Genomic DNA, 27,944 nt, shown 5'->3' with positions numbered 1-27,944 from the left:
CAAATGCAAAAGTCTCTAAAAGAAAAGGGGAACTCCACAGGCTTGGGCTGCAAGGTCCCTAAGAAATCAAGGTAGAGTGGAGCTGAAAACCTCCCTACAGGCCAGCTGACAGAAAGCTGGAAAAAGCTATACTGCATGCAGCCTTATGAGAGAGAGCGAAGTCATGAGTGGAGATAACAGTAGACACTGCAAGCTTAAGTTTGGCCAGCCAGGCCAAATGAGCCAATGGGTGCAACGTCTGTTATGGAAAACCAATTGCTCTCTAACTGGACTGGAGGCCTACTCCACGGGAGGGAATACATGCCTGGTACTGAAAACTAGTCAAAGCCTATGGCGGGGGAGATCATGAGCTCTAGGGGAGTAACGCCTGCTGTTGTCTGGCTAAATACATATGGCTAACCAAACTGCCCTGGTAAGCTCTTTTCTTTTTTTTAAAAAAAAATTATTTTTATTTACTTGACAGAGAAAGAGGGGGAAGGAGAGAGAGAAACAGAGTGGAAGCCAGGTGTGATGGCATACGCCTTTAATCCCAGCACTTGGGAGGCAGAGGTAGGAGGATCGCTGTGAGTTCAAGGCCATCCTGAGATTACATAGTAAATTCTAGGTCAGCCTGAGCTAGAGTGAAACCCTACCTCGAAAAAAAGAGAGAGAGAGAGAGAATGGGCACACCAGGGCCTCCAGCCACTTCAGAGGAACTCCAGATGTGTATGTCCCCTTGTGCATCTGGCTAACATGGGTTCTGGGGAACTGAACCTGGGTCCTTTGACTTTGCAGGCAAAAGTTGAGTACTAAGGCATTCCCCCAGCCCTAAGCTCTTTTCTTAATGTTCATACCCATATATTAATAGTACTCTCACTTGTGATTAGAGAAGCTTCTCTTTTCAGATGGTGGTGACCACTGATATGATTCAAAAGGCACCATAGTGCTGAGAATAAGTGACAAAGGAGGGTTTAGAACTGAGACATCTCTATCACACCTTCCAAGGCTCAGAGTCCACTATGGAAGAGGTGGCAGAAAGAATGTAAGAGCCAAAGGAAAGGTAGAACTGCTTATAATGCCCATTTTCCAGAGACAAAATGACTTGGATATCCATGACTTTGCAGTGCCTGGTGCTACCTATGCAAGAACCTCATAATGGGAGGAAAGATGTCATCAAGATAAGAGAGAGTGGGCGTCCTGGCACATGCCTTTAATCCCAGCACTCGGGAGGCAGAGGTAGGAGGATCGCCGTTGAGTTCAAGGCCACCCTGAGACTACATAGTGAATTTTCCACATCAGCCTAAACTAGAATGAGACCTTGCCTTGAAAAGCAAACAAAAAAAGTTTTTTAATTAAATTAGTCAGGCGTGGTGGCACACTCGGGGAGGCAGAAGTAGGATGATCACCACGAGTTCAAGGCCACCCTGAGACTACATATCTAATTCCAGATCAGCCTGAGCCAGAGTGATACCCTACCTGGAAAAAACAAACAAACAAACAAACAAATAAATAAATAAATAAATAAATAAGAAGCTGGGTGTGGTAGTACATGCCTTTAATCCCAGCACTCGGAAGTTCCGGTAGGAGGATCGCCATGAGTTCGAGGCCACCCTGGGACTACATAGTGAATTCCAGGTCAGCCTGAGCTAGAGTGAAACCCTACCATGAAAAAAAAAAAAAAAAGAAAGAAAGAAAAAGAAAAGAAAGAGACTAATTGAGAGGGGGAGGGGATATAATGGTGGGGGATTTGTGAAGGGGAAAGTGGGGGGGAGAGAATTATCATAGTTTATTGTTTATAATTATGGAAGCTGTCAATTTAAAAAAGGTGAGGATGAAGAGATGGCTCCGCAGTTAAAGGTGCTTGCCTACAAAGCCTGATGGCCCAGGTTCAATTCTCTAGTATTCATGTAAAGCCAGTGTACAAAGTGGCACATGTGTCTGGAGTATTTGCAGTGGCTAGAGGTCCTAGCATGTCTATATTCTCTCTGTCACTCTCAAATAAATAAATAAAATAGAAAAGAAAAGAAGAAAAGAAAATTCAGACCTGGAGAGATGGCTTAGGGGTTAAGTCATTTGCCTGGAAAGCCAAAGGAGCCAGGTTCCATTCCCCAGGACCCATGTAAACCAGATGCACAAGGTGGTACATGGGTCTGGAGTTCGTTTACCATGACTGAAGGCCCTGGTGCACCCATTCTCTCTCCCTCCCCCATTCTCTCTCTCTCTCTCTCTCTCTCTCTCTCTCTCGATGCCTCTTTCTCTCTCTCAAATAAATAGAAGAAAAAGAAAATGCAACAAAGATGGGGAAGTGAGGGGTAAGTTACTTCAGATTTTACAGTTCCATGACTCTAGCACCTTGCCCTTAAGGGCAGCAGAGAGAAACAGAAAGGAATAAAGGCCAGTGCTGGGAAGGGACCCTGAAGTTCTGAAGAAGGACCCTGAAGTCCCATGAGCAGAGACCAAGTTGGTGTCAGTTAAGCTAAATGTTAAATTAAAGACCTAAAACTTGGAAGAATCTTCCCTAACAGTTTACTAAACTTTTTGTAAGTTCCTGTTGCCGGGACACCTGTGCCTGAAGGGGAGAGATAAGGATACAGTCAAGCACTCGAGGAAGCCCAGTGGAGGCAAGTGTAGCAGAGGCTAAGCATGTCTCCTGCTGCTGTGTACCATCTTAGTGCACAGCCAGCTTCTTCTTTGGACCCGATTCTTGAAAATGGTCCAAGTAAAATAATTACAACCAAATTGAGTAAGCCTAGAGAACAAAGTAATCAGTATGTTTGAAGAGCACACTCAATTTATGAAGAAAAGTAGCTCAACTACAGTCTTTCACTAAGCTTGTGAAATCTGACTACAAGATGCTAGCAGCCTAGAAAATGACAAAACACACAAAAAAAAAAACACAAAAAAGGCTAAACTCAGTGGGCAAATCTGGGAGAAATAGCCAAGAAAACTATTTCTGTTGAAATACAAGTGTCTACAGAATAACAACTGAGTCCACAGTACCAGGTTACTATGCCTATGGTTAAAGTATCAAGTCTATTGACAAAGGCCATGAGAAATCCATGTGAAGACCTAGGAAATACCACTACTAGTCAAACAGACTTAAGTAAATAACCTGAACTGAATTATATTCCCTTCTCCATTCCTAAACACAGCAGCAACGATTTAAAGGGGTTTTCTAAGCACCTAATAAAACCGACCTGCCAAGTCTGTTCAGACAGGAGAATCATAATGAAAGTTGGAGGAAAGCACTTTTGTTTTTTCAAGATAGGGTCTTACTCTAGTCTAGACTTCAAGGGTGGCCTTGAAGTCACAACAATCTGCCTACCTCTGCCTCTGGAGTGCTGGGATTAAAGGCTTACACTACCAAGCCCAGCAGGAAAGCACTTTTTTTTAAAAGGCTGAAGGGGGGACATACTACTGGCAAATATTAAGTCTAATACTCCAATGTGACTAACTGTTCAAATGTTATTGTGTAGAAGCCATAAATATAAGGGCTGAGCTAAACACATTGGTTTGTTTCTCCATTAACCTCACCCCTTCCCAGCATCCCTCTAAAACACGCAGCATCTACACTGTCTGTCATGTCAGGCTCAGTATTGTTCAATCAAAGCCTTGCAGAAATAGCCAGACGTGGTGGCGCACGCCTTTAATCCCAGCACTCAGGAGGTAGGAGGATCACTGTAGTTCCAGACCATTCTGAGACTACTAGTGAATTCCAGGTCAGCCTGGGCTAGAGTAAGACCCTACCTTGAAAAAACAAAAAATAAAAATAAATGCCTAGCAGGAGTACAGAAATGCTTTCAGGCCAGGAGACTGCCACACTGGTATCTGGAGTTCAGTTGCAGAATACATGTACGATCAAGGCAGCCAGCCTCCAGTGGCTTTAATAAGCACAGCCCAAAGGAATCTAAAACCAGGCTTAGAAAACATCATTAAGGAGGCAGGAACAGCAATCAAGTGAAATCTCAAGGGCCCGCATTATTTAGACAAAGGTCTGGAAAAGGAAATTGGGAGGATGAGAAGGATGCAGACTTTGATGGTTTTAAAGTCATGTCTGAAGAACACTAAACACCAAAGGACTCTTCTTGACAAACAGATGGGAAAGGTGCCACACACTATGGCAGTGCTGAGTCTCCACATCCAGTTTTAAGGGATGGAGCTTTAGAAGCCTGAGCACCAGGTACAGTACTACTGCCCTACTTTTCAGATAACACAAGGGTCCAACACAGGAAGAGGTCATAAGCTGGCAATGAAGGGATGCTGCTTTCAACTACCAGTAACCAAGATAGAGAACAATTTCCTGACGCTAAAAAACACATGACTGAATTAAAATTCTTGTTATAATTAAGTAACAATTTTTAAGTATAGAGACTTGAAATGTATCTTCAATATAAATGTTTCTGACTCCATCTTCTATTGAACACATCTCTATCACCTCACCTTCCTATTTTAAAGTTAGTTATTCTATGAAAGGGAATGGGGAATGTGGCAAGATGAGAAAGGGGAAGAACTGCACAGAACACCTCAAAGCTCAAATACTACGCAGTACTCAGCCCCATTGCACCTGGAAAATTACTACCTACACTGAGATATTGCTGGTGGGAGTATCTAGGGTGGGTGTACACAGCCTCAGGGAAAGAATTACTGCTAGGAAATCCAGGGATCCCCAAAGTGTGATAATTAAGGAGAGTTTTCATTATTAGCTTTGTTTTGATAATTTTCAAATCTATTTCATTTGAGTCAGAAAGCACTTTCTACTTAGTGGCAACTTCATAAAATTACACAGGGGAGAAAACATAGCTGCTAATGTGTCAGGTGAATAGCTAAAATGAGAAAGTTAAAATGTGGTCCAACAGAAATATTTTTACTTTAAGGAATTTATTTAAGTTCTTTGGAACCTCTAAGCCACTGCACAAATTTAAAAGTACTACTATTAGGTTGAAGAGATGGCCTAGCAGTTAAGGCGCTTGCCTGTGAGGCCTAAGGACCCACGTTCAACTCTCCAGATCCCACGTATACAAGATGCACAAGGTGGCACAAGTGCACAAGTTTACACATGTGCACAAGGTGGCACACACAAATGGAGTTCGATTGCAGTGGCTGAAGGCCCTGACACACCAATTCATATTACCCACTCTCTCTCACACACACACATAAAAAAAAAATTAAAAGTACTACTATGGCCTGTTACACTATAAACTCCCTGAAGATGAGTAACCAAGTCTTATCCTATAGTCTCCACTACTCCCAGAACAATGTAAGTTTTGAATGAATGGAACAGATCAGCTCATGTTTATTTATTTATTAATCTGATCACTGGGGGACTGGAGAGATGCTTCAGCAGTTAAAGGCACTTGCTTGCAAATCCTGATGGCCTGGGTTCAATTGCCCAGTACCCATGTAAAGCCAGACACCCTAAGTGGCACATACATCTAGAGTTCATTTGCACAACACATGTTCTCATTCTCTCTCCCTTTCTCCTTCCCCCACCCTGTTTGCAAATAATTTAAAAAAAATTTTTTACATTATCTGCTCATTCCACATTTATTGAAAACTAACTGTTCCATGGTGTAATGGTTACCTCTCTGGACTCTGAAAAGTGACTGCCTATGTTGGCTCAGGTTTTTTTTTTAATTTATGTTGGATGATAGCTTTTAGTGATACAAAAAGAAAACCACCATTCCTTTTTTTTTCTTATTTTCTTACTCTTGATTATTAACTTGACTAGAATAATATTCATAGTATGTTTGATTTTTCAAATGACATGCACATATATAAATGCAGAAAGCATTAACATAATGTATAAGATTAATTTTCCTTGTTTCTTACCCCTCAAACAAAATTCCAACATAGCTATGATACTGACAATAACTGCTATCATCTGACAATCACCTCAGTAATGGTTGCTGGAGTCCTTATTAAAAGCATCTCAGCAATAGGAGTTTCTGAAGCAAGAACAGGCAGCAATTGGTACCTTGTTTTTACTACACAACTGTGCTTATAGCTGTATCTAATCTAACAGTGTTCCCTGCTTCCTGAAGGAACAAGCCACACATGTTAAAACTGTAATAGCAACAATATGGTAAACAATATTTACATAGTAATTTATACTCTCACAATCTCTTCATTTTTTTTTTAAATTTTTTATTTATTTATTTATTTATTTATTTGAGAGCGACAGACAGAGAGAAAGAAAGATAGAGGGAGAGAGAGAGAATGGGCGCGCCAGGGCTTCCAGCCTCTGCAAACGAACTCCAGACGCGTGCGCCCCCTTGTGCATCTGGCTAACGTGGGACCTGGGGAACCGAGCCTCGAACCGGGGTCCTTAGGCTTCACAGGCAAGCGCTTAACCGCTAAGCCATCTCTCCAGCCCCTCTTCATCTTTTAAAAAAGTGTTTAAATAAAAAAAAAATTTTAAAAAAGTGTTTTACTTATTTATTTGAGAGAGGCAGATATATAGAGAAAATAGGTGCATCAAGGTCTCTAGCCACTGCAAATGAACTCCAGATGCATGCACCACCTTGTGCATCTGGTTTATGTGGGTACTGGAGGATCGAACCTGAGTCCTTAGGCTTTGCAGGCAAATGCCTTAATTGCTGAGCCACTCTCCAGCCCTTCATTCTTTTTAGTCCTCAAAATTCACTTAATATTAAGAAAGAAAGGGTAAATCAGGTGTGGTGGTGCATGCCTTTAATCACAGCACTCAGGAGACTGAGCTAGGAGAATCGCCTTGAGTTCAAGGCCACCCTGAGACTACGTAGTGAATTCCAAGTCAGCCTGGGCTAGAGTAAGGCCCTACCTTGAAGAAAAAGGGAGGGGAGTGGAATGAAGAGATGGCTCAGCAATAAAAGGTGCCTGACTGCAAAGCCTGACATCCTGGGGTTCGATTCTCCAGGACCCACATAAAAGCAAGATGCACAACGTGGATCATGCATCTAATGGCAAGAAGCCCTGGTGCACTCATTCCCTCTCTCAAATACAAGTGTTTAAAGGGAAAAAAAAAAAAAAAAAAAAAAAACCTCAGGGGCTAGAGAGGTGACTCAGTGATTAAGGCGCTTGCCTGAAAAGTCTAAGGACTAGCATTTGATTCCCTAGTACCCCCATAAAGCAAGATGTACAAGGCTGAGTGATTAGAATGGTGCACCCATTCTCTCTCTGTGTCCCAAATAAATAAATAAATAAATAAATAAATAAAAATAAAATATAAAAAAAACTCAGGGGCTGGAAAGATTGCCTAGTAGTTAAGGTGCTTCTCTGCAAAGCCTAAGGATCCATGTTCAACGTCCCAGAATCCAAGTCAAGATGCATAAGGTAAGGCATGCGCACAAGGTCACACATTCATATGAGGTGGCACACATGTATGGAATTCCGCTGCAGTGGGTAAGGCCTTGGCTTGTCAATTCTTTCTCTCTCTCAAAAAATAAGTAAATAGACAGACAGATAAAACTCAGGCTGGGCATGGTGGTACACTCCTTTAATCCTAGCATTCAGGAGGCAGAAGCAAGAGGACTGCTGTGAGTTTGAGGTCACCTGGGACTACAGAGTGAGTTCCAGGTCAGCCTGGGCTATAGTGACACCCTGTAAGTAAGTAAGTAAATAAATAAATAGCTCATTTAACAGATTGGAGAACTAGGGCTCATGACAATGGACGCCCTGCCTATGCAAAGCCACAGAGCTGGGCCTTGGGTCTACCCTGGGTCTCCTGCAAGCTGAAGTACTCCAGCTCTCTCTTCACCACAGCTGCTTTCTCCCTATGCCAAGATGCACAGAGTTGTGCATGAACACAGTAAGTCCATGAGAAGTGAAGCTATGAGAGTGTAGACAGTGGTTATAAAGACTGTCAACACAGCCTGGGGAGGGGGGCTCTTTGTTTAATGAGACTAAATTGGCCAGATGTTCAGAAACAAAACAGGCAATAGATGGTGTGAAAAGAATTGAGGACAGGCTTAAATTTGATGATCAACAGAAATTTGATATTCATGAATCCTCAAACGTCCTAATTTATAACTAACTCACTCACTCTGTTTTCTTTGCAGATAACTGGAAAATCTCCAAATCATTCCTTAAAAACAGAATGGGGAAAAATAATTTTTTTCAGCTCAATACTCTGTAAATAAACTAAAAACAGAAAATGAGTTAATAGAAATGTTCATCTAATATATGATGCTCCAACTAGGAAAGACAGATAGGAATATATTTAGGTTCTTTCATTAACATTTAACTTAAAGGAGGACAGAGGAGCAAACACAACAGAACTGAAATACTGTGGCTTTTTTTTTTTTTAAGTTACATATGTAACTGAGCAACTTGCATTGTGTATTTACTACTAACCTTTAAGGTAAGAAAATGCACAGTTTAAAACCCATCAGCTAAATAACAGATCTCCTTAAACAATGAATTCACTTCATCTCAATACACACTGATTGTGTGCTACTGTGGTAAGGTCATAAACAAGGTGTAGTTATTTAAATACAAGAAGAAGCTGAACTATCACAGCGGAAAATGTGTCAACAACTGGGGACTCTGGATCTTCTTGTTTTTATGTTTTTCTAAGTTGCAGCCATTCAAATGCCACAGTTGTTCTAAGTTTTGCAAACTACATAACACACTTCTTCTGTTGTGGTACTATTAAGGTGAAGTTTTTCAAATTTGTTTCAATGGCTAAGGGAAAAAAACCTTCCTTGATTCCACAATTTACAGTGCATTCAACGTAAGAGATTCCCCCCCCACACACACACACCCACTAAAGCTATAGGAAAATTTATTTTTACTTTTACAGTTTTTATAGTTCAAATGGTCAGGTTGGATTCACTCAGCATCCATGTTGGTCTGTTGTTACTCACTGCTGTATCCTGACTGGCACCAAGTGTTTTCCACACTGTTGTTAAATGAATTAATGATTCCATGGCCTATAGCTCAATCCATAAGGTTATACCCAAAAACTTTTGATTTCTTAATGTTTCTAAATTTGAACTCCCCCCCCCGCCCTAGGCCATGTTTTTATCAGTCAGCTGCCTGTGGAAAGCAGTCATTCCACACGTGTAAACAACAGCATGTGCAAGGTGTACAGTTATGTTAGGACAACGTGGCTGTCATCAGCTACCTCCCATATTCCTCCAAGCCCCACAGCTAGAGTTAAACTGGGAAACGCCATGAGGATTCAAGAGGCCTATGTCCACATGCGGCAAAATCTCCTTTGCAAAATGACTTCACAGAAAAATCATTTAACCGAGGCATCCCAAAATGAACCAGAAAATAGCAGTCGTAACACAAATTCGGCTTGGGGAAGCTATGACAGAGTTGCCCCATGAACCTGTTGTCCTTATCTCCAGGGGGAGTGGATTCAATTTCTATTTAAAGGGACACTACTTTTCTTTGCGGGGGGGGGGGATATCCCTCAATTCTGAATCTGAAAGACAATCTGCTTTAAAGGTTAAAAGGAACTATTTGCTTAAAATTGTCAAAATGTTTGCTAAGAAGCCAATGGCAGTCTCAGTCTGGACCAGAGCCACAAGGCATGATTTGGGGGTATCGGCCTCAGCCTTCAAATGCCAATGAAAAATCCCTTAAGAGAAGCAGAAAGAGCAAGAGGGGTCCGCGTGGCCCGGACGCAGCTGACCGGGAGCCGCGGGAGACCAAGGGGGTCACTGTCAGCTCCCAACTTTGTCAGCCTCTCCGCCACCACCCACCACCCACCATGCCCAGGGTGTCCACGCGCCTAGGGCTCAGGTCGCCAAACTCCTCGGCCAGAGCGGAGGCCCGGGACAGGCGGAGGAGGGCTGGCGGGGGTGGGGGAGGCGGGGAAGGGCGGGGAGCCGGACCGCCAGGGACCGGCGGGAGGGACATAGGGGTCCGGGGTCTCCAGGCCTGGAGGGGGGACTCGCCGCCCCTCCCCCCCGGCAGGCCGGACGGCCGCTGCCAACGGTGGCACCGCGACTCCTCAGTCCGCGCCCGCCGCCCGGCCCTCGCCACACCCCGCGCCCCGGGGCGGACCCCCCCTCCCCCGACCCGGCAGCTCCCGGGGTGCGCTCCTTGGGCAGAACCCCCCGGCGCGGGCGGGCGTGCGGCCTAGTCGGGGTTACATAACGGGGCCCGGCCCCTCCAGAACCGGCTACGGGGAGGAGGGGGGCGGAATCCGCGGTACACGCCAGGCCGAGGGACGCCGCCGCTCACCTGCCGTAGATGCCCTCGGTGATCCGGTTCCGCTTTAGGGGGCGGCGGAGCTTACTGCAGTCGGCGTTCCGCCGCTTCATCCTCCCGCTGGGGGGCCCGGTGCCCGCGCCGCCGCTGCCGCCGCCGCCGCCTCTCACCTCAGCCGCCGCCGCCGCCGCCGCCGCCGCCTCCTCCTCCTCCTCCGGCCCGCCCCGCGTCGGGCCTGGACTCTACCCCTGGGGCCGGTCACACAGACATAGAGCCAGCACCCGGGGGGAGGGGGTGGCACGGGGAGAAGGGGGGGCCTCAGAGCCTCCTCCGCCTTCGGAAACAAAGAAATGACAATTCCGGGCCCGCCCGCCCAGCGCTAGCCAGCCGCCTGCCCCGCCTCCTCAACGCGGACGGACGGCCCACTGGACCAATCGAAGACTCCGCTCGGTCGCGGACAACCAATCCCAAAACCCGCTGAGGCAAAACGGACTCTTGAACCCGCCTCTTTGACGGACAGGAGAATGCGCCAATCATATTGGCGTCTAGACGCGTGGCTGGGCCTATCAGAGAAGACTTAAATAGAGGCTTATAAATAGGCCCTATAAATATAACATCTTATATGATGCCTTGTCGCGAAGATGAGCCTCGCGGCTATCTGGTGGGGGCCTCGCTGTGCGGGAGTAATCCACACCAGAACACCCCGTGCCGTGTGGCCCTGAAGGCTTCCGTTCAGCGAGTGTTGACCCGGGCGGCCCCGGTGTGCGGCATGCGGTGATTCTGCGCTGACATATGCATGTCAGCAGCGTCATAATGTAAGGGAGCGTCCCCGGAGCCGCACCTGGGGCCTTTCCTGCGGGTGCTGGAGCGCTGGGCCGGGCCGGCCGCGTCAGCCCGGGGTACGAATGACAAAGCAAACCCCATACACATACACACACACACCCTGCCAGCTTCCCGCGACGTGGTGACAGCGCGACAGCCAATCGAAGAGGCGGGGCGGGGCCTCGGGCTCCGCCCCCTGTGCTTGCGTCACGGGGGCGGGGCGGGGCGCGCGAGCGACGGGGGGCGGAGTTTGCCTGGGGGCGTGTGCCGCGGGGCTGCGTGGCCGGGCTCCACGTTCCTAGGTTGGGGCTGTCTGGGGGCTTCCAGCGTGCCGATCTTCTGCAACAGAGGTTATCTTCCCGGAGTGGGGACCCAGGACTCTCCGAAGCATCACTGACGTCCCTTGTCGCCCAACGCCTATTTTGTGCCAGGCACTGGGCTAATTTGCATCTGCTTGCTCATTTACTCCTCTAACTCCCTTGCCATGGAGATAAAAGGAAAATAACAATAAGAAGACAGCAATTAAAAAAAAAAATGAGTAGCCGGGCGTGGTGGCGCACGCCTTTAATCCCAGCACTCAGGAGGCAGAGGTAGGAGGAGCAATTTGAGTTCGAGGCCACCTTGAGACTACATAGTGAATTCCAGGTCAGCCTGGGCTAGAGCAAGACCCTATCTCGAAAAACCAAACATAAATAATAAATAAATTGCTTTTGTCTTTAGACAAAAATAGGAAAATGTAGGGAAGTAGCCATGAGAGGAAAAGCACTTTTAGATCTAAAAATTTTTTTGTTATTCGAGGTAGGGTCTGTCTCTAGCCCAGGCTGACCTGGAATTCACTATGTAGTCTCAGGCTGGCCTCCAATTCACACAGATCTACCTGTGCCTCCCAAGTGCTGGGATTAAAGGCGTGTGCCCCCAGACCCGGCTGGATCTCGTAATTGTAACCCTACATTGTATGTGTTCACACCCCCACCCCATTTTTCTTGTAAGGTTGCTGGTACTATTAGTATAGTGTTTACACTGGAAATTCAGTTTTGTGTCCGATCCTTTATTGAGCATAATCATTTTGTAAGTTATCATACACTCTTTATAATGGTTGCAGAATATACTAGCAAATGGCTTTCCCAGATAATCCCTCAACAACAGTGAAGCCGACTTCTACCACATGTTTAAATATTTTGAGGGCTAGAGATAAGGCTTAGTGGTTAAGTTGCTTACTGGCAAAGCCAAAGGATCCAGGTTTGATTTCCTAGGAGCCATATAAACCATATGCAAAAGGTGGCACATGTGTCTGGAGTTTGTTTGCAGTGGCTGGAGGCCCCGGTGTGCCCATTCTCTCACTTTTGCGCGCGCTCGCTCTTTCTCTCTCTCTCTATCTCTCATAAATAAAATATTTTAAATATTTTTTATTTGTGAACAGTGAACGGCAGGGCCTCTTGCTTCTGTAAAAGAACTCCAGACTCATGTTCCACTTTGTGCCTCTGTCTTTACATGAGTACTGGGGAATCATTCCAGGCTGGCAGGATTTGCAAGCAAGCACCTTTAACCTCCAGGTTTCTATCACATTTTTATTGTATTTTATTGAGCTTTTTCTGATGTAGGGTCTTACTCTAGCCCAGGCTGACCTGGAACTTGCTCTGTAGTCCCAGGCTGGCCTTGAACTCGCAGTAATCCTCCTAACTCTGCCTCCTGAGTGCTAGGATAAAAAGCATGTGCCACCACACCAGGCTTTCTATCACATTGTTTTAGACTTCCAGGACATAGGGGTCTTTTATTTGGTCCTGGGATACTGGGCACCATTCCCTGTGATCACACCTTAGTCAACACCCACCCCCAGAGCTCTCAGCTCACACTTCAGTCACTTTGCTGTGTTGCTTTCAGATGTTCACAGACCTTCAAAACTTTCCAAGGCAGGCATGGTGATGCACACCTTTAATCCCAGCACTCAGTAGACAAGAGGTAGGAGGATCACCATGAGTTCCAGGCCACCCTGAGACTACGTAGTGAGTTTCAGGTCAGCCTGGACCAGAGTGAAACCTTACCTCAAAAAAAAAAAAAAATTCCTAATACCTGGAAGAGAAAATCCAGAGCATACTAACATGGAAAATTAATCAAGCCCCCCAAGCAATCAAGCTTTGTCTTCTCCATTTTTAAGCCCACAACAACTTGGCATTCTCTCTTTGGCCTTGCCTTTCCCTCCCCAGCACCATCTCTGGCAGTGCTGCTTCTGAGGGTGTCTTGGGGGAAGCTTACCCTCTCTGTGTACAAAAAAAACTTCTTGGGGAATTGGATCTATACCCTGGAGATGCAGTTTTGGAAAAAAAAATGGCAAGGGTTCTTGCTTTTTCAGACCAGGGTTGAAATTCCAGCTTGGCCACTTACTAGCTTGGGCAAGTTACTGAATCCCTCAGAGCCTCTGATTACACTCAGGTTTGTGTTAAGGCTTGGAGGATAATGAGCCTTCAGAGCCAGGTATGCAGTGGGTAAAGCAAGTAGCTTTCCTTTTTTCTTTCTTTTCTTGGCTACTTTTATCTCCTTCCTTCCTTCTATCTTTCTTTTCTTTTATGAGACAAGGGCTTACTATGTATTCCAGGTTGGCCTTCAACTTAAAGCAATCCTCCTGCTTCAGCCTCCCAAGTGTCAGGGTTATAGGCATGACTCACTATGCCCAGCTTTGTTTTGTTTTGTCTTTTTCAAGGCAGGGTCTCACTCTGGCTCAGGCTGACCTGGAATTCACTGTGTAGTCTCAGGGTGGCCTCGAACTCACGGGGATCCTCCTACCTCTGCCTCCCAACTGCTGGGATTAAAGGAGTGCGTGACCACACCTGGCTTCTTTTCTTTCTTAGAAACAGCTTCACTACGTAGCTAAGGCTGCCCTCCAAACTTGCAGTCCTCTGCCTCAGCCTCCTTAAAGCTGGCATTACAAGTATGAGCCACCATGCCTGCACCAAGTAACCGCTCTTAAGAGTATATTTGGTTTTCATCCCTCAGTTCTACTGCAACATGTTAAGAAAGTGACACTTTGGGGTTAGTATGATAAACTCAGCTCAGGGGTCTGGGGAGATGGCCCAGTAGTGAAAGGTATTTTCTTGTAAAGCCTGTCAGCCCAGGGTTCAATTCCCCAGTACTCATATAAAGCCAGATACCCAAAATGGTGCATTTATTTGGAGTTAATTTACAGTGTCAAGAGTCCCTTTCACACCCATTCTCACTTCCTGTCTCTCTTTCCCTCTCTCTCTGTTCCCAAATAAAAATATTAAGAAAGAAAGAAAGAAAGAAACCCAGCTCAGCTTTAACTAGACCTCTCCATCATGGAGAAGTGACATGGGTCTATGGGCATACCACCCTGAACACATCTTGTGTGGGAGGCTAAGTAGGGTGAAGGCTGGTTGGTACTTAGATGGGAGAAATGACATGGACAGAAAGTTCTGCTTGGAGCAGCAGAAAATGATTGCAGCTTCCAAAACAGGATTGGTTCATAAAGCTGTTACAGGTGGGGCTTAAATCAATATGGTTAGAAGTTGGGAAGATGGCTCAGTGGGTAAGTCTGATGACCTGAACTCAGATCCCTAGAACTGGCATATAAACCAGGATGTATAGGGGGAATTTCAGTAATCTCATTGTGCCTACAGAGAGAAGGGAGAGGCAGAGACAGGAGAGCCCTGAAGCTCACCAACCAGCTACCCTGACCAGTGCAGCAGAGCGAACAATGAGACTGTGCCTTAAAATGAGGTATGGGGGCTGGGGGGATGGCTTATCGGTTAAGGCGTTTGCCTGCAAGCACAAGGGGGTGCACGTGTCTGGAGTTCGTTTGCGGTGGCTGGAGACCCTGTCACGCCCCTTCTCTCCCTCTCCCTCTCCCTCTCTCCTTTCTCTGTCAAATAAATAAATAAAATATTAAAAATTAAAAAAACAAGGTGGAAGGCAAGGGCTGACACTTGAGGTTGTCATTTGATCTCCACATATGTGTTCCATGGCAGACATGTACTCATATTCACACACAATAAAAAAATACATGGGCTGGAGAAATGACTTAGCAGTTAAGTACTTGCCTGTGAAGCCCAAGGACCCAGGTTCGAGGTTCGATTCCCCAGGACCCGCGTTAGCCAGATGCACAAGGTGGCACACGCATCTGGAGTTCGTTTGCAGTAGCTGGAGGCCCTGACATGCCCATTCTCTCCCTCTCTTTCTCTTCCCTCCTCCCTCTCCCTCTTTCTTTCTGTCACTCTCAAATAAATAAATAAATAATTTAAAAAATTTAAATATGGTTGTATTTATGTAAGTAAAAGAACAGATTAGTGGGGACTAAAAAGGCCTAAGTGAGGTCAGGGGAAGAGGTTAAGTAGAGAAAAGGTGGCGGGAGGGCTAATCAAAATCTAAGAGGATATAAATAAGTCATATGGAAACCTACTTTTTTGGATAATGGAACACACATTAGCCATAGATTGGTAGTAGAAAATTCTCAGTGCAAGGGATGGGATACCTTCCAGTGAGTTGTTGGCCAGACAGGTTCCTGATGCCCACAAAACATTATAGGCCATTGCTGAGGTCCTTGGTTTCCCACCAGGAATAGATGGTAAGACCCTATTGCTGAAGACTCCACATACTTGGGCTGCAAGGTCATTGAGAAATCCTGCTGGAGCTGAGCTGAAAACCTCCTCCATGTATACCAGCTGACCAAAAGCTGGAAAAAGCCACACTGCATGCAGTTGAATGGGAGAGAGAGAAATCACCAGTGAAGACACTCAACAGCAGACTATATTTGGCCAACCAGGCCAAATGAACCAACAGGTGCAATAGTGGCACATCTGTCATGGTGAAAACTAATTACCCTCTAATTGGGCTGGAGGTCCGCTCCATGGGAGGGAAGACATCCCTGATACTGAAAACCTGCAACAGGGGTAGTCATGAGCACTAGGGGTGTAACACCTGGTGCTGTCTGGCTAAATGTATCCACTATGTTCATCAAACTGCCCAGTAAGCACTTCTCTTAATGTTCATACCTCTATATTAATGCTACTCTCACTTTTGGTTAGAGAACCCTCTCTTTTCAGATGGCAGTGACCTTGGGAAAACTCAGAAGGCACTATGGTGCTGAGAAGTGGGATGATGGCTGAGAAGTAGCAATCAGAAAAGTTTGGGTTCCAATCCCACTTCGGATGGCAACTCATTGGTATCTTTAAGTGACCCACCTCTCCTGGGTCAGGGCTCCCTCCAGAGCCACTTCAAAGCTCTATGATTGGACTCAGGTCATGTTAACTCTATTTTACAAAAGAAGTTGAGGCTTATGAAACCAGTCATACAGTTCATATAGCAGAGCACTTTATCTCAGCAACTTGAGCAAACCTTGAGGGGATAGGCCCCTGCCAAGTAATGGCTCCTGGTGGTTGGAGTTGGAGCCATGTGGCTGGCTGAGTTGCTGAGTCCCTGGGAAGATAGCCACGCCCTTCTTCTTGCCAATAGCACAGGGGCAGAAGAGATGACAAGTGCCTTTCCATAGTCTCTTCTGCCTCTCTGGACCAGCTCGTTCCCCACTCCCACTCGCCCACATTGAAGCCCTTCCACTGCAGCCATTCCTCTGAGCCCTAAGGCAACCTCCCAGATCCCAAGGACACAGAGTGGGCTAATGGAAGACAGGCCTCCTGCCAGAGCACACCTAAATCCCATCCCCTGTGCTTCACTGCCAGTCAAGAAGCGGGGGGGGGGGGGGGGCTGGAGAGATGGCTTAGCGGTTAAGCACTTGCCTATGAAGCCTAAGGACCCCGGTTCGAGGCTCGGTTCCCCAGGTCCCACGTTAGCCAGATGCACAAGGGGGCGCACACGTCTGGAGTTCGTTTGCAGAGGCTGGTAGCCCTGGCGTGCCCATTCTCTCTCCCTCTATCTGCCTTTCTCTCTGTGTCTGTTGCTCTCAAATAAATAAATTTTTTAAAAAAAGAAGCAGAGGGGGGATTGGAGGGATGGCTTAGCAGTTAAGGCATTTGCCTGCAAAGCCAAAGGACCCAAGTTCAACTCCCCAGACCCACAAAAGCCAGATGCACAATGGGGCACATGTGTCTGGAGCATTTACAGTGGCTGGAGGCCCTGGCATGCATGTCCATTCTCTCTCTCTCCCCCCCCCTCCTCTCTCTCTCCCTCCCTCCCTCTATTTTTCTCTCTCTCAAATAAATAAATAAATAAATATTTTTTAAAAAAGAAGAGGAAGCAGCAGCAACAGCAGTGGGGGATCAACGGTGGCCACTTCACAGATGAGGGAAATGATCTGCTCATTCAGATATGCAAGGCCCAGGAAATTGGGCCTGGCCCTGTACAATGAGCACAGTGTTGGGACTTGCACTTGGGCTTCAGCTGGGTTCAGAGCAGTCATGGAGAGATCACGTTTCAGGAATAAGGATGTGGCTGCATCCTGTGGCAGCTTCTCAGAGCAGCTTCCATTCTCTCAGGCCCCACCACACCCAGGGCTGGCCCTGCTTGCTGCCTGCTGCTTCCAGCTTGGTGTCTGCAGGGATCCCAGCAAAGCCCAGGTGCCAGGTGGCTGACTGTCCCCGGTTTACCTGAAGTCCTCCCCACCCCAAGACCCAGTCAATGGAGGAGGCTCACTGTGGAGTTCACACCGGGACAGGCTGAGCAGGGCGTGGCGATGCACTCCTGGAATCACAGCACTTGGAAGGTGAAGGCAGAGGAGCTTAGGATCAGGGCTTAGTGGGTACAAGCGCTTGTTGAAAACGTGAAGGTCTGAGATTGCCTGAATTCGATCTTTCAGGATCCATGTAAACAACTGAGCATGGCCACACATGTCTGTAGCACCAGTCTTGTGGGGACCAGAGACTAGAGACTCGCTGGGGCTTATGAAAAAAAAAGCAGCTCTATGTTCAGAGACAGCCTCCATCTCAAGGGGCTTCATGAGTGAATGAGAGAGGAAGAATACCCACCCAACATCTCCTCTGGAAACTGTGAGTTCGAGGCCACCCTGAGACTACACAGTGAATTCCAGATCAGCCTGGGGTACAGTGAAACAAACAAAAAAAAAAAGTTTAAGGGCCAGAGAAATAGTTCAGCTGTTAAGGTGCTTGCTTGCAAAATCTAATGACCAAAGTTCCATTGCCCAGTATTCACATAAAGCCAGATGTACAAAGTGGCACATGTGCCTGAAGTTTATGGCAGCTAGAGGCCCTGGCATGCCCAGTCTCTCTCTCTGCTTGCAAATAAATAAGTTATTTTTTAAAATTTTTTTTATTTATTTATTTGAGAGCGACAGACACAGAGAGAAAGACAGATAGAGGGAGAGAGAGAATGGGTGCGCCAGGGCTTCCAGCCTCTGCAAACAAACTCCAGATGCGTGTGCCCCCTTGTGCATCTGGCTAACGTGGGACCTGGGGAACCAAGCCTCGAACCGGGGTCCTTGAGCTTCACAGGCAAGCGCTTAACCACTAAGCCATCTCTCCAGCCCAATAAGTTATTTTAATTAAATGTTAAAAGAAAAAGAGCCGGGCGTGGTGGCACACGCCTTTAATCCCAGCACTTGGGAGGCAGAGGTAAGAGGATTGCCATGAGTTCAAGGCCACCCTGAGATGACAGAGTTAATTCCAGGTCAGCCTGGACCAGAGTGAGACCCTATCTCGAAAAACCAAAACAAAAGAAAGAAAGAAAGAAAAAAGTTTAGGGCAGGAGAGATGTATAGCAGTTAAGTGCTTGCCTGTGAAGCCTAAGGACTCCGGTTCGAGGCTCAATTCCCCAGGACCCATGTAAGCCAGTTGAACAAGGTGGTGTATGCATCTGGAGTTCATTCGCAGTGGCTGGAGGCCCTGGTGTGCCCATTCTCTCTCTCTTTCTCTCTTTTGTCTCTCTCTCTCTGCCTCTTTCTCTGTCGCTGAAAAAACAGTTTAAGATTGTTCTCAGCTACACAGTAAGTTTGAGGCCAGCCTGAGCTCCATGAGACCATTTCTAAGAATAACAAAAAATAAAGAATCAAAAAAAATTGCATAGTTTGGGAACAGCTCAGCTATGATACAAAGAAGGCTGATCAAATAGATGCTCATGCATCCCCACCAGAGAAGCCTGGAGCACAATAATACACAGTGCTAAGTGCTGTAGTCACTGTTCCAAGTACCAAACACACTGTTGTCATCACCACAACTCATGAGGTGAAGATTATTACTGACACCATATAATAGCTGATAAAATTGCAAAACTGGGGCTGGAAAGATGGTTCAGCTACTAAAGGTGCTTGCTTGCCAAGGCTAATGGCTAGGGTTTGGTTCCCAAGTACCCATGGAAAGGCAGATGCACAAAGTGGCGCATAAGTCTGGAGTTTGCTTACAGTGGCAAGAGGCCCTGGTGTGCCCATTCTCTCTCTTACTCTCTCTCTCTCTCTCTGAGAGGAAGTAGACAGTTAGTGTGACTGGGCCCCTAAAAGTAAAAAAGGCAGGATGCTCTGCACTTGCTAGAATTCTTATCTCTTACCTCGACCTGTTTTTCCACAAGCAACCTGGGACCCTCCTGGGAGGGGGTTGAGAGCTAGGGTACAGTTAAGGTGACTGGACCCCTGAAAGTTTAAAAAAAAAAAAAAAAGGCAGGAAAGTCTTCACTTGCTAGAAATCAAAGGCTATCTGATTTCTTATCTCTTACCTAGTTCCCTAGACCTGTTTTTCCACAAACAACCAGGACCCCTCTTGGGAGGGAGGTCTTTCATAGGATTTCAACATTGTGCGTTGTGGTTGATCAAGTTCAGTCCCCCGAAATTGGCATCAAGGCTAGCCTCTTCCAGAGACAGCCCCTAGCCCTAACCAGCCGGCTGTCCCTCTGGTTCACAAGGTTATAAAGACTTTTGCAAGGAGAGGGCAAGCTCTCTGATCACTTGGGAACTTCCAGCTGTGGGTGAGTTTTTTGTTTTTTGGTTTTTTTAATTTTTTTAAATTTATTTATTTGAGAGCAACAGACACAGAGAGAAAGACAGATAGAGGGAGAGAGAGAGAATGGGCGCACCAGGGCTTCCAGCCTCTGCAAACGAACTCCAGACGCGTGCGCCCCCTTGTGCATCTGGCTAACGTGGGACCTGGGGAACCGAGCCTCGAACCGGGGTCCTTAGGCTTCACAGGCAAGCGCTTAACCACTAAGCCATCTCTCCAGCCCTGTGGGTGAGTTTTTCCCTCTGCCAGGCCCAGCCAGGATGAGCCCCCTAGCTCTTACTTTCCACAAGGGTTCTTTTTCTCCTACAGCTCCCCACTGGGCAAGAGCTCCTTGAACTTTCTTTTCTTTCCATGGTTCTTCCAGGCCTTCCACATGGGATCTCTAGACACGTAGATGCCTTTCCTTGGCTCTGTATTTTCCTCAATAAATATAATAATTTGATAATAATCCTTCTCAGTCTTTTGTTTGTTTGTTTCTTTCTTTCTTTCCAGTTAGGGTCTCACTCTAGTGCAGGCTGACCTGGAATTCACTCTGTAGTCTCAGGTTGGCCTCGAACTCACAGGGATCTTCCTACCTCTGCCTCTCAAGTGCTGGAATTAAAGGCATGCACTACCACACCTGGCTCCTCAATCTTTCACTCTTTTTTTTTTTTTTTAATTACTAAATTTTTACTGTGTGGGTATGGTGTGGTGTGTATGTGGTACGTGTGGATTATGATCGCACATGAGCCCACATGGCACCCTATGACCTTGCCTGTAGCTGGGTGTGCTCACCTACTATGGTCAGAGTAGAGTGGAACATAGGCTGTCCACTCCATCACTCTTCTTTCTGTTTCTTGTTTGTTTGTTTTTTTTTTTAATTTATTTGAGAAAGAGGGAGGGAATGGGTGCACCAGGGCCTCCAGCCACTGCAAACGAACTCCAGATGCACGCACCACCTTGTGCATCTGGCTTACATGGGTCCTGGGGAATCAAACCAAGGTCCTTTGGCTTTGCAGGCAAGCACCTTAACTGCCAAGCCATCTCTCCAACCCCTTTCAGTATTTTTTATTCAATTCTTTGATTAAAATCAGGACTGAGGGCTGGAGAGATAGCTTAGCAGTTAAGCGCTTGCCTGTGAAGCCTAAGGACCCCGGTTCGAGGCTCGATTCCCCAGGACCCACGTTAGCCAGATGCACAAGGGGGCCCACGCATCTGGAGTTCGTTTGCTGTGGCTGGAAGCCCTGGCGCACCCATTCTCTCTCTCTCTCTCTCTCTCTTTCTCTCTCCCTCCCCCCCTCCCTCCCTCCCTCCCCCCCTTCTCTGTCACTTTCAAAGAAATAAGTAAAAATAAACAAAAAATTTTTAAAAAATCAAAACTGAACCTAGGATTTGGGGTTCAAGGACTTTCCTGGACACCGAGCACTCCATTACATCTCTGCTTGCAAATAAAAAGAATAAATAAAAAACTTTATAAGGCTGCAGAGATGGCTTAGCGGTTAAGGCACTTGCCTGCAAAGCCAAAGGACCCAGGTTCAATTCCCCAAGACCCATGTAAGCCAAATACACAACGGGCGCATGTATCTGGAGTTCGTTTTCAGTGGCTAGAGGCTCTGGCACTCCCAGTCTCTCTCCTGCCTATTTTTCTCTCTCTCTCTCTCAAATAAATAAAGAAAAAAAAATTAATTTGCGGAACAGAGTGGTTAAGTCACTTGCGTAGGGTCAGTGTGTGAAAGAGTTGGGATTCAAACACATGCAGTCTGTTGCCAGAGCCTAGGCTCTTAGCTTCCATGCCATACTGCTATAGAAAGACCTTTCTTTCTTGGAAATACTGTACTTGAATATAGAACACATTGATAAAATATGTGCAATATAAACCTACTTTTAGGAGAAAAAGATCCGAAAGGATATATAAAATGCAGTGCTGTTTCTTTTCCTTCCTTTTTTTTTATGGTGCTGGGGATTGAACCCAGATCCTTGCTGCATATTAGGCAAACACTTAAACACATCCCCAGCTCACATCTTCACAGCACTTTATGAGCTTGACACTTGGATGTTTTGGGTTTTTGTTTTGTTTCCACTTTATAAAGGAGGAAACAGAGACTAATCAGTCTTGTTCAAGGTCACACAGCTAATTGCAGAACCAGGCTTTGAAACCACATTGCATAATTCCAAAACTCAGTCCTGGGTGCTAAGTGAATGAATAATGGACTTAGCCACACATGAGCCAGCCATGCCCAGAGCAAGATCATACTTTTTATGTGGAAGCTTCCAGAGAGGGAATGGAAAGTCCCCCTACCTCACTGATCACTACCTGTATTAATAGTCATCTTGTACAAAATACCCCCAACCAAAAAGAGCAACTTGAAAGGAGGAAATTGTTGTTTATTCTTTTGGTTAGCTTTGCTTTTCTGAGGTAGGGGCTCACTTCTAGCCCAGGCTGACCTGAAACTCACTTTGTAGTCCTAGTACATGAGCCTGTAGGGGACATTTCATATGCAAACCATGGTATGATCCTTGCTGTGACTGTCTGTGTTCTGCCAGAGCCCTGATTTTACAGAAAAAGCATGACTGTGTTATAGAAACATCTCAAATCTTGCCAGGCATGGTGGCACATGCCTTCAATCCCAGCACTTGGGAGGCAGAGGTAGGAGGATCACTGTGAGTTCGAGGCCACCCTGAGACTACAGAGTGAATCCAGGTCAGCCTGAGCTAGAGTGAAACCCTAATCAAAAGAAAGAAAGAAAGAAAGAGAGAGAGGGAGGGAGAAAGGAAGGAAGGAAGGAAGGAAGGAGAAGGGAAGGGGAGGGGAGGGGAGGGGAGGGGAGGGGGGAGAGAGGGAGGGAGGGAGGAAGGAAGGAAGGAAGGAAGGAAGGAAGGAAGGAAGGAAGGAAGGAAGGAAGGAAGGAAGGAAGGAAGGAAAGATCTCAGTCTTTCCAGACAATTCCTGCAACAACTGTGTGTGAAGGCTGGGAGCTCCAACTTGATTTGCCACTTCTGGGGAGCACGGGCCAGTCAGACCAGGGTGCCACAATCCCCGCACCACCTGCTACCTTCACAGTTGCCAGCCATGCCCGCATGCTTTCACATTTGTCATAACCCTTAGGGACAGGCCGAGCACATGACTAAGGAAATAAAGACAAGGGTGGCTTAGTAACTTGGGAGGCAAACTTGCACCGTAGTACTCAGCACAAGCTGTGTTGCCAGAAGCAGACGCATCTGGGTTGGGTCCTAGCTCTGCCATTTATTAGCTGTGTGACTTTGGCTAGTGGCATCACCTCTCTGAGCAGCAGTTTCCTCACCAGTAAAACAGGTGGTGATGCCTGTACTCAGAGGCTGGAGGGGACGATTCAGTGGAATCAGGTGAGCAAAATGCTTAGTCTAGCTTGGCATGCAGGAATGGCAGCTGTTATGTCATTCACCACAATTATTGAGCACCTACTCTCTGCTTACAAATAACTAACTAACTCATAATAAATAGATGTTTATATTTTTAAGTCCCTATTTTTAATTAAATTAATTAATTTATTTATTTTGAGATAGGGTCTTGCTATAGTTCAGGCTGGCCTGGAATGCACTGGTCTGGAATTCATGGCGATCCTCCTACCTCTGCCTCCCAAGTGCTGGGATTAAAGGCATACTCCACCATGCCCAGCTTTTAAAAGTCGCTATTTTTTAAATTTTTACTTATTTACTTATTTTGTCATTTATTATAATTACTGGGGGGTTGAGGTAGAGCCTCACTCTAGCTCAGGCTGTCCTAGAATTCACTTTGTAGTCTTGGGGTGGCCTTGAACTCATGGTGATCCTCCTACCTCAGCTGGGATTAAGGGTGTGCAGCACCAAGCTCAGCTCTTATTTACTTATTTTAGAGAGACACAGAGAGAAAAAGGCAGAGAGAGAGTGAGAGAGAGAGAGAAAGTGTGGGTGCATCAGGGCTTCCTGCCACTGCAAGCAAACTCCAGAGTAATGCTCCATTTTGTGCACTTTGCTTTATGTGGGTTTGAAGAATTAAATCCCAGGCCATCAGGCTTTGCAAGCAAATGCTTTTAACTACTGAGCCATCTCTCCAGACCCCAAAGTCCCCTTTCTTTTGTTGTTATTGCAGGAGTTTATTGCTGTTGCTTTGAGATAAGATGTTAGTTATTTTCTTGTTGTTGCAACAAAGTACCTGTCATGAATAATTTAAGTAGGGGTCTATTTCAGCTCACAGTTCAAGGTTGCAGTCCGTCAAGGCGGCAGGAAAGGCATGGAGACAGGAGCTTGAAGCGGAGCTGGTCACACCGTGTCCACAGTGAGGAAGCAGACAGCAATGAGTGTTGGCATTCAGCCAGCTCTCTCCTTTTAAAATTTTTTTTTGAGACAGAGAGAGAGAGAGAGAGAGAAAGAGAATGGGTGTTCCAGGGCCTGTAGCCACTGCAAATGAATTCCAGACATATGTACCACCCTGTGCATGTGTCTTCCCTGCAGAATCGAACCTAGGTCCCTAGGCTTCTCAGGCAAACGCCATAACGGCTAAGCCATCTCTCCAGCCCTCTCTTCTTTTTATACAGTCTAGAATCCCAGTCCATACAATGATGCTGCCCATAGTTAAAATGGTTCTTCCCACCTCAATTAATGTCATCTAGATAATCCCTCACAGGCATGCCCAGAAGTTATTTTCTAAGTGACTTTAAATTCTGTCAAATTGATAATAAATGTGAACCATCACAGACACTATCTTGACCTCAAACCTCTGATCCTCCTGCCTCTGCCTCCCAAATGCTGGGATTATAGGTGCATAATACCAGGTTCAGCTAAAGTCCTTTCCAGGCATGGTGGCACAGACTTACAATCCCAACATTTAGGAGATCTCTGGAATTTAAGGTCATATTCAGCTACATAGTAAATTTGAGACCAGCTGAGGCTACATGAAACCCTGTTTAAAAAAAAAAAATGGGGCTGAAGAGATGGCTTAGCAAAGGTGCCTGCAAAACCAAAAGAATCAGGTTCGATTCCCCAGGATACACATAAGCCAGATGCACAAGGTGACACATGTGTTTGGAGTTCATTTGCAGTGGCTGAAGCCCCTGGCATGCCCATTCTTTCTCTCTTCCCCTGCCTCTTTCTCTCTCTCTCTCTCTCTCTCTCTCTCTCTCTCTCTCTCTCTGTGTGTGTGTGTCTCAAATAAATATATAAAATTAAAATATTTTTTAAATGAAAACCCAGGCATCTACACCTTTAATCCCAGCAGCACTCAGGAGACTAATGTATGATTGACATAAATTCAAAGCCAGCATGAGCTATAGAGATTTTTTCCCACTAAAATAAATTTAAAAACAAACAAATATGGGGCTGGAGAGATAGTGATTAAGGCACCTGCTTTTAAAGCCTAATGACCCAAGTTCAATTCCCCAATACCCACATAAAGCCAGATACACAAAAGGGCACATGTATCCGGATGGAGTTCATTTGCAGTGGCTGGAAGTCCTGGAATACGCATTCTGTCTGTTTCTTCTATCTCTCTCTCTCTCTCTCTCTCTCTGCTTGCAAATAAATAAATTTTTACAAAACAAGTAAATAAATTAAAATCTCAGTTTAAACTGGGTGCAGTGGCACAAACCTGTCATATCACCTACTGGGAAGGCTCAAGCAAGAGGATTACAAGTTCAAGGCCACCCTAGGAAATATAAGGAGAACTTTTTCAAGAGAAGTCAAATCCCAATTCTCATGTTCCTTGGATTCTCAGGGAGGAAAAGCAGTAACAAATATATATATATATATATATATATATATATATATATATATATATATATATATATATATACACACACACACACACACACACACACACACACTGAGGGCTGGAAGGATGAATTAGCAGTTAAGGCGTTTGTCTGCAAAGCCAAAGGACCCTGGTTCGATTCCCCAGGACCCACGTAAGCCAGATGCACAAGGGGGTGCATGCATCTGGAGTTCGTTTGCAGTGGCTGGAGGCCCTGGTGTACCCATTCTCTCTCTCCCTCTTTCTATGTCAAAAAAAAGTACATATAGATAGATAGATAGATAGAGAGAGAGAGAGAGAGAGAGAGAGAGTGTGTGTGTAGGAAAAAACCCCCGCAGGGGGACCCCACGCTCTGCCTGGATATGGCGACACCCCAAATCACTCACGAGAAGCGGTCTTGATGCAAACTGCAAGAGGATTTTATTCCAAGCGCGCTGGGGCCCACAGTCGTACACCGCACAGGGGTAGAGGACTGCAGAGCCCCGAATGCAGGAACGGGACAGTTTTTATAGGGTTTCTAACAAAGCCTGTGCCTTAGACCAATCATTTAACAATATCAGGAGCCTGCAAGGTGTTAGCCAGACAGTTTGTGCCACCCCATAGTTTCTAAGCCAATTAGTTTACTTTGTTCAAGCCCCTCATGGACCAATCATTGTCTTGTGACCTTGGTGGGCAGCATTTGCGCAGGTCCTTGGGTGGGAGTAGCAGAGTGTGGTACCAGTCTCCTATGACCTTGGAGGTCAGCACTTGTGCAATTCCTTAGGTGGGGGTAGCAGAGTATGGTATCAGCCTCCTATGACCTTGGTGGTCTGAGGCAGGCTGCTACAGCTTATGGTGCGAGCTACTAAGGCTTACAGTGTGGGCTATTAAGGCTTATAGTGTAAGGCTATTTACAGAAACCAAATAAGTGGTTCACTTTATTACTCATTTCCCATCCTTGAGGGCTATCTCATGCCCTTTTTACCTAATTTTATATTAGGAGCGGGCTCTGATATAATGAGAAGAGGGATTCTTTACTTGCTTCTAACAGAGAGTAAAGCCTGGAGTTTGAGGTATGCAGGAGCCCGCTTAAGCTCCCTTTGGAGCGTGATAGTATTTCTGAGCTTCTGAATTCTTGGGTCTTTCAAGAGCAGGCGTGAGTGAGCGAGTGGGCGCTAAATGATAGTGCTATGAAGAAAACAATATGTGTGTGGAGGAGCATAAAGAGCACTCCTGGGACAAAGATTAGCACTTTCATTTTATTATTATTTACTTATTTATATTTACTTATTTGTTTATTTTGGTTTTCTAGGTAGGGTCTCCCTCTAGCCCAGGGTGACCTGGAATTCGCTATGTAGTCTCAGGGTGGCCTCGAACTCACAGCGATCCTCCTATCTCTGTCTCCCCAGTGTTGGGGTTAAAAGCTTGCACCACCACGCCTGGCTTGTTTAATTAGTTTTGAGATGTGTGATCTCACTGTGTTTCCCAGGCTGCATGAAGTTGTGCCCTTAGGCCATGCTCCCACCTCAGCATTCTGAGCCTCTGGGATGGTACAACGTGCCCCACGCAGGGAAGCTGGGAAAGTTCCCTGGGAAGGTGGCTGAGATGAGACCTGAACGGAGGAGGCGGGAGCAAGGGGAGTGAGCAGTACCCAGAAAGCATGCTTTCTCAATACTTGTCTTCTAATTAAAAAAAAAACAAAACAAAACTATTTATCTGAGAGAGAGAGAATAGGCATGCCAGGGCCTCCAGCTGCTGCAAACAAACTCCACATGCATGTACCACTGATCTGGCTTTATGTGGGTACTGGAGAATCAAAGCCCCCCTCAATACTTTTAATGAAAAATCTCAAACATTATACAGTAAAAAGCCAGACATTGGGGCTAAGGATAAATATATAGCACATTTGGCAGAGTGATTGCCTAGCATGCATGAGGCTCTGGTTCAAGTCCTGGTATCTCATAAATGAGGAGTGGTGACTGGAGATTTGAACCTGGCTCCTTAGGCTTCGCAGGCAAGTGCCTTCACTACTAAGCCATCTCTCCAGCTCTCTCTCTTAAAGTTGCTGGCTGAACACTCAGCATTCATTGCTCTGCTCTACTTCCTCACTGTGGAGCTAAATGTGATCGGCTCCTGTCACCATGCCTTTACTTCCAGGATGAACTGAGAGCCTAATTGAACTCAATTCCTTCCATAAGCTGCCCCTGCTCAGGTGGTTTGTCCAACAAGGACAAAGCAACTGATTAAAAAAAGGCACCTGCATCATTCAAAAGTCCACCCCAGCATGGGTGACAGCCCACAAAAACTGTCCCTGGTGCCTGCTCAGCTTGTCGACAGGTGCTGGGCAGAGAATCTGCTCTCTCCTGAGCTCCTTC

At 46.1% G+C, this 27,944-nt stretch overlaps 1 protein-coding gene across 2 annotated transcripts in view; it reads right to left on the bottom strand.

Annotated features, from left to right (window-relative positions):
• The window catches only part of Maco1 (macoilin 1), a 119,224-nt gene extending 108,947 nt beyond the window's left edge, over positions 1-10,277 (bottom strand). Inside the window, exon 1 of one of the 2 annotated variants that reach the window (XM_045150159.1) lies at positions 10,153-10,277. Coding sequence is in view for 1 of the 2 variants with exons in the window: in XM_004657500.3 (XP_004657557.1) it covers positions 10,153-10,232 (80 nt within the window). In the remaining variant the exon portion in view is untranslated. The remainder of the gene's footprint in view (positions 1-10,152) is intronic. The other variant, XM_004657500.3, reaches the window with a different exon arrangement.
• Positions 10,278-27,944: the final 17,667 nt, after the last annotated feature.

Source organism: Jaculus jaculus, chromosome 5 (genome assembly GCF_020740685.1).
Source record: "Jaculus jaculus isolate mJacJac1 chromosome 5, mJacJac1.mat.Y.cur, whole genome shotgun sequence".
In the NCBI taxonomy this organism is placed as follows: Eukaryota; Metazoa; Chordata; class Mammalia; order Rodentia; family Dipodidae; genus Jaculus; species Jaculus jaculus.
Note: the sequence above shows the minus strand (reverse complement) of the source record. Positions and strands in the feature narration are given on the sequence as shown.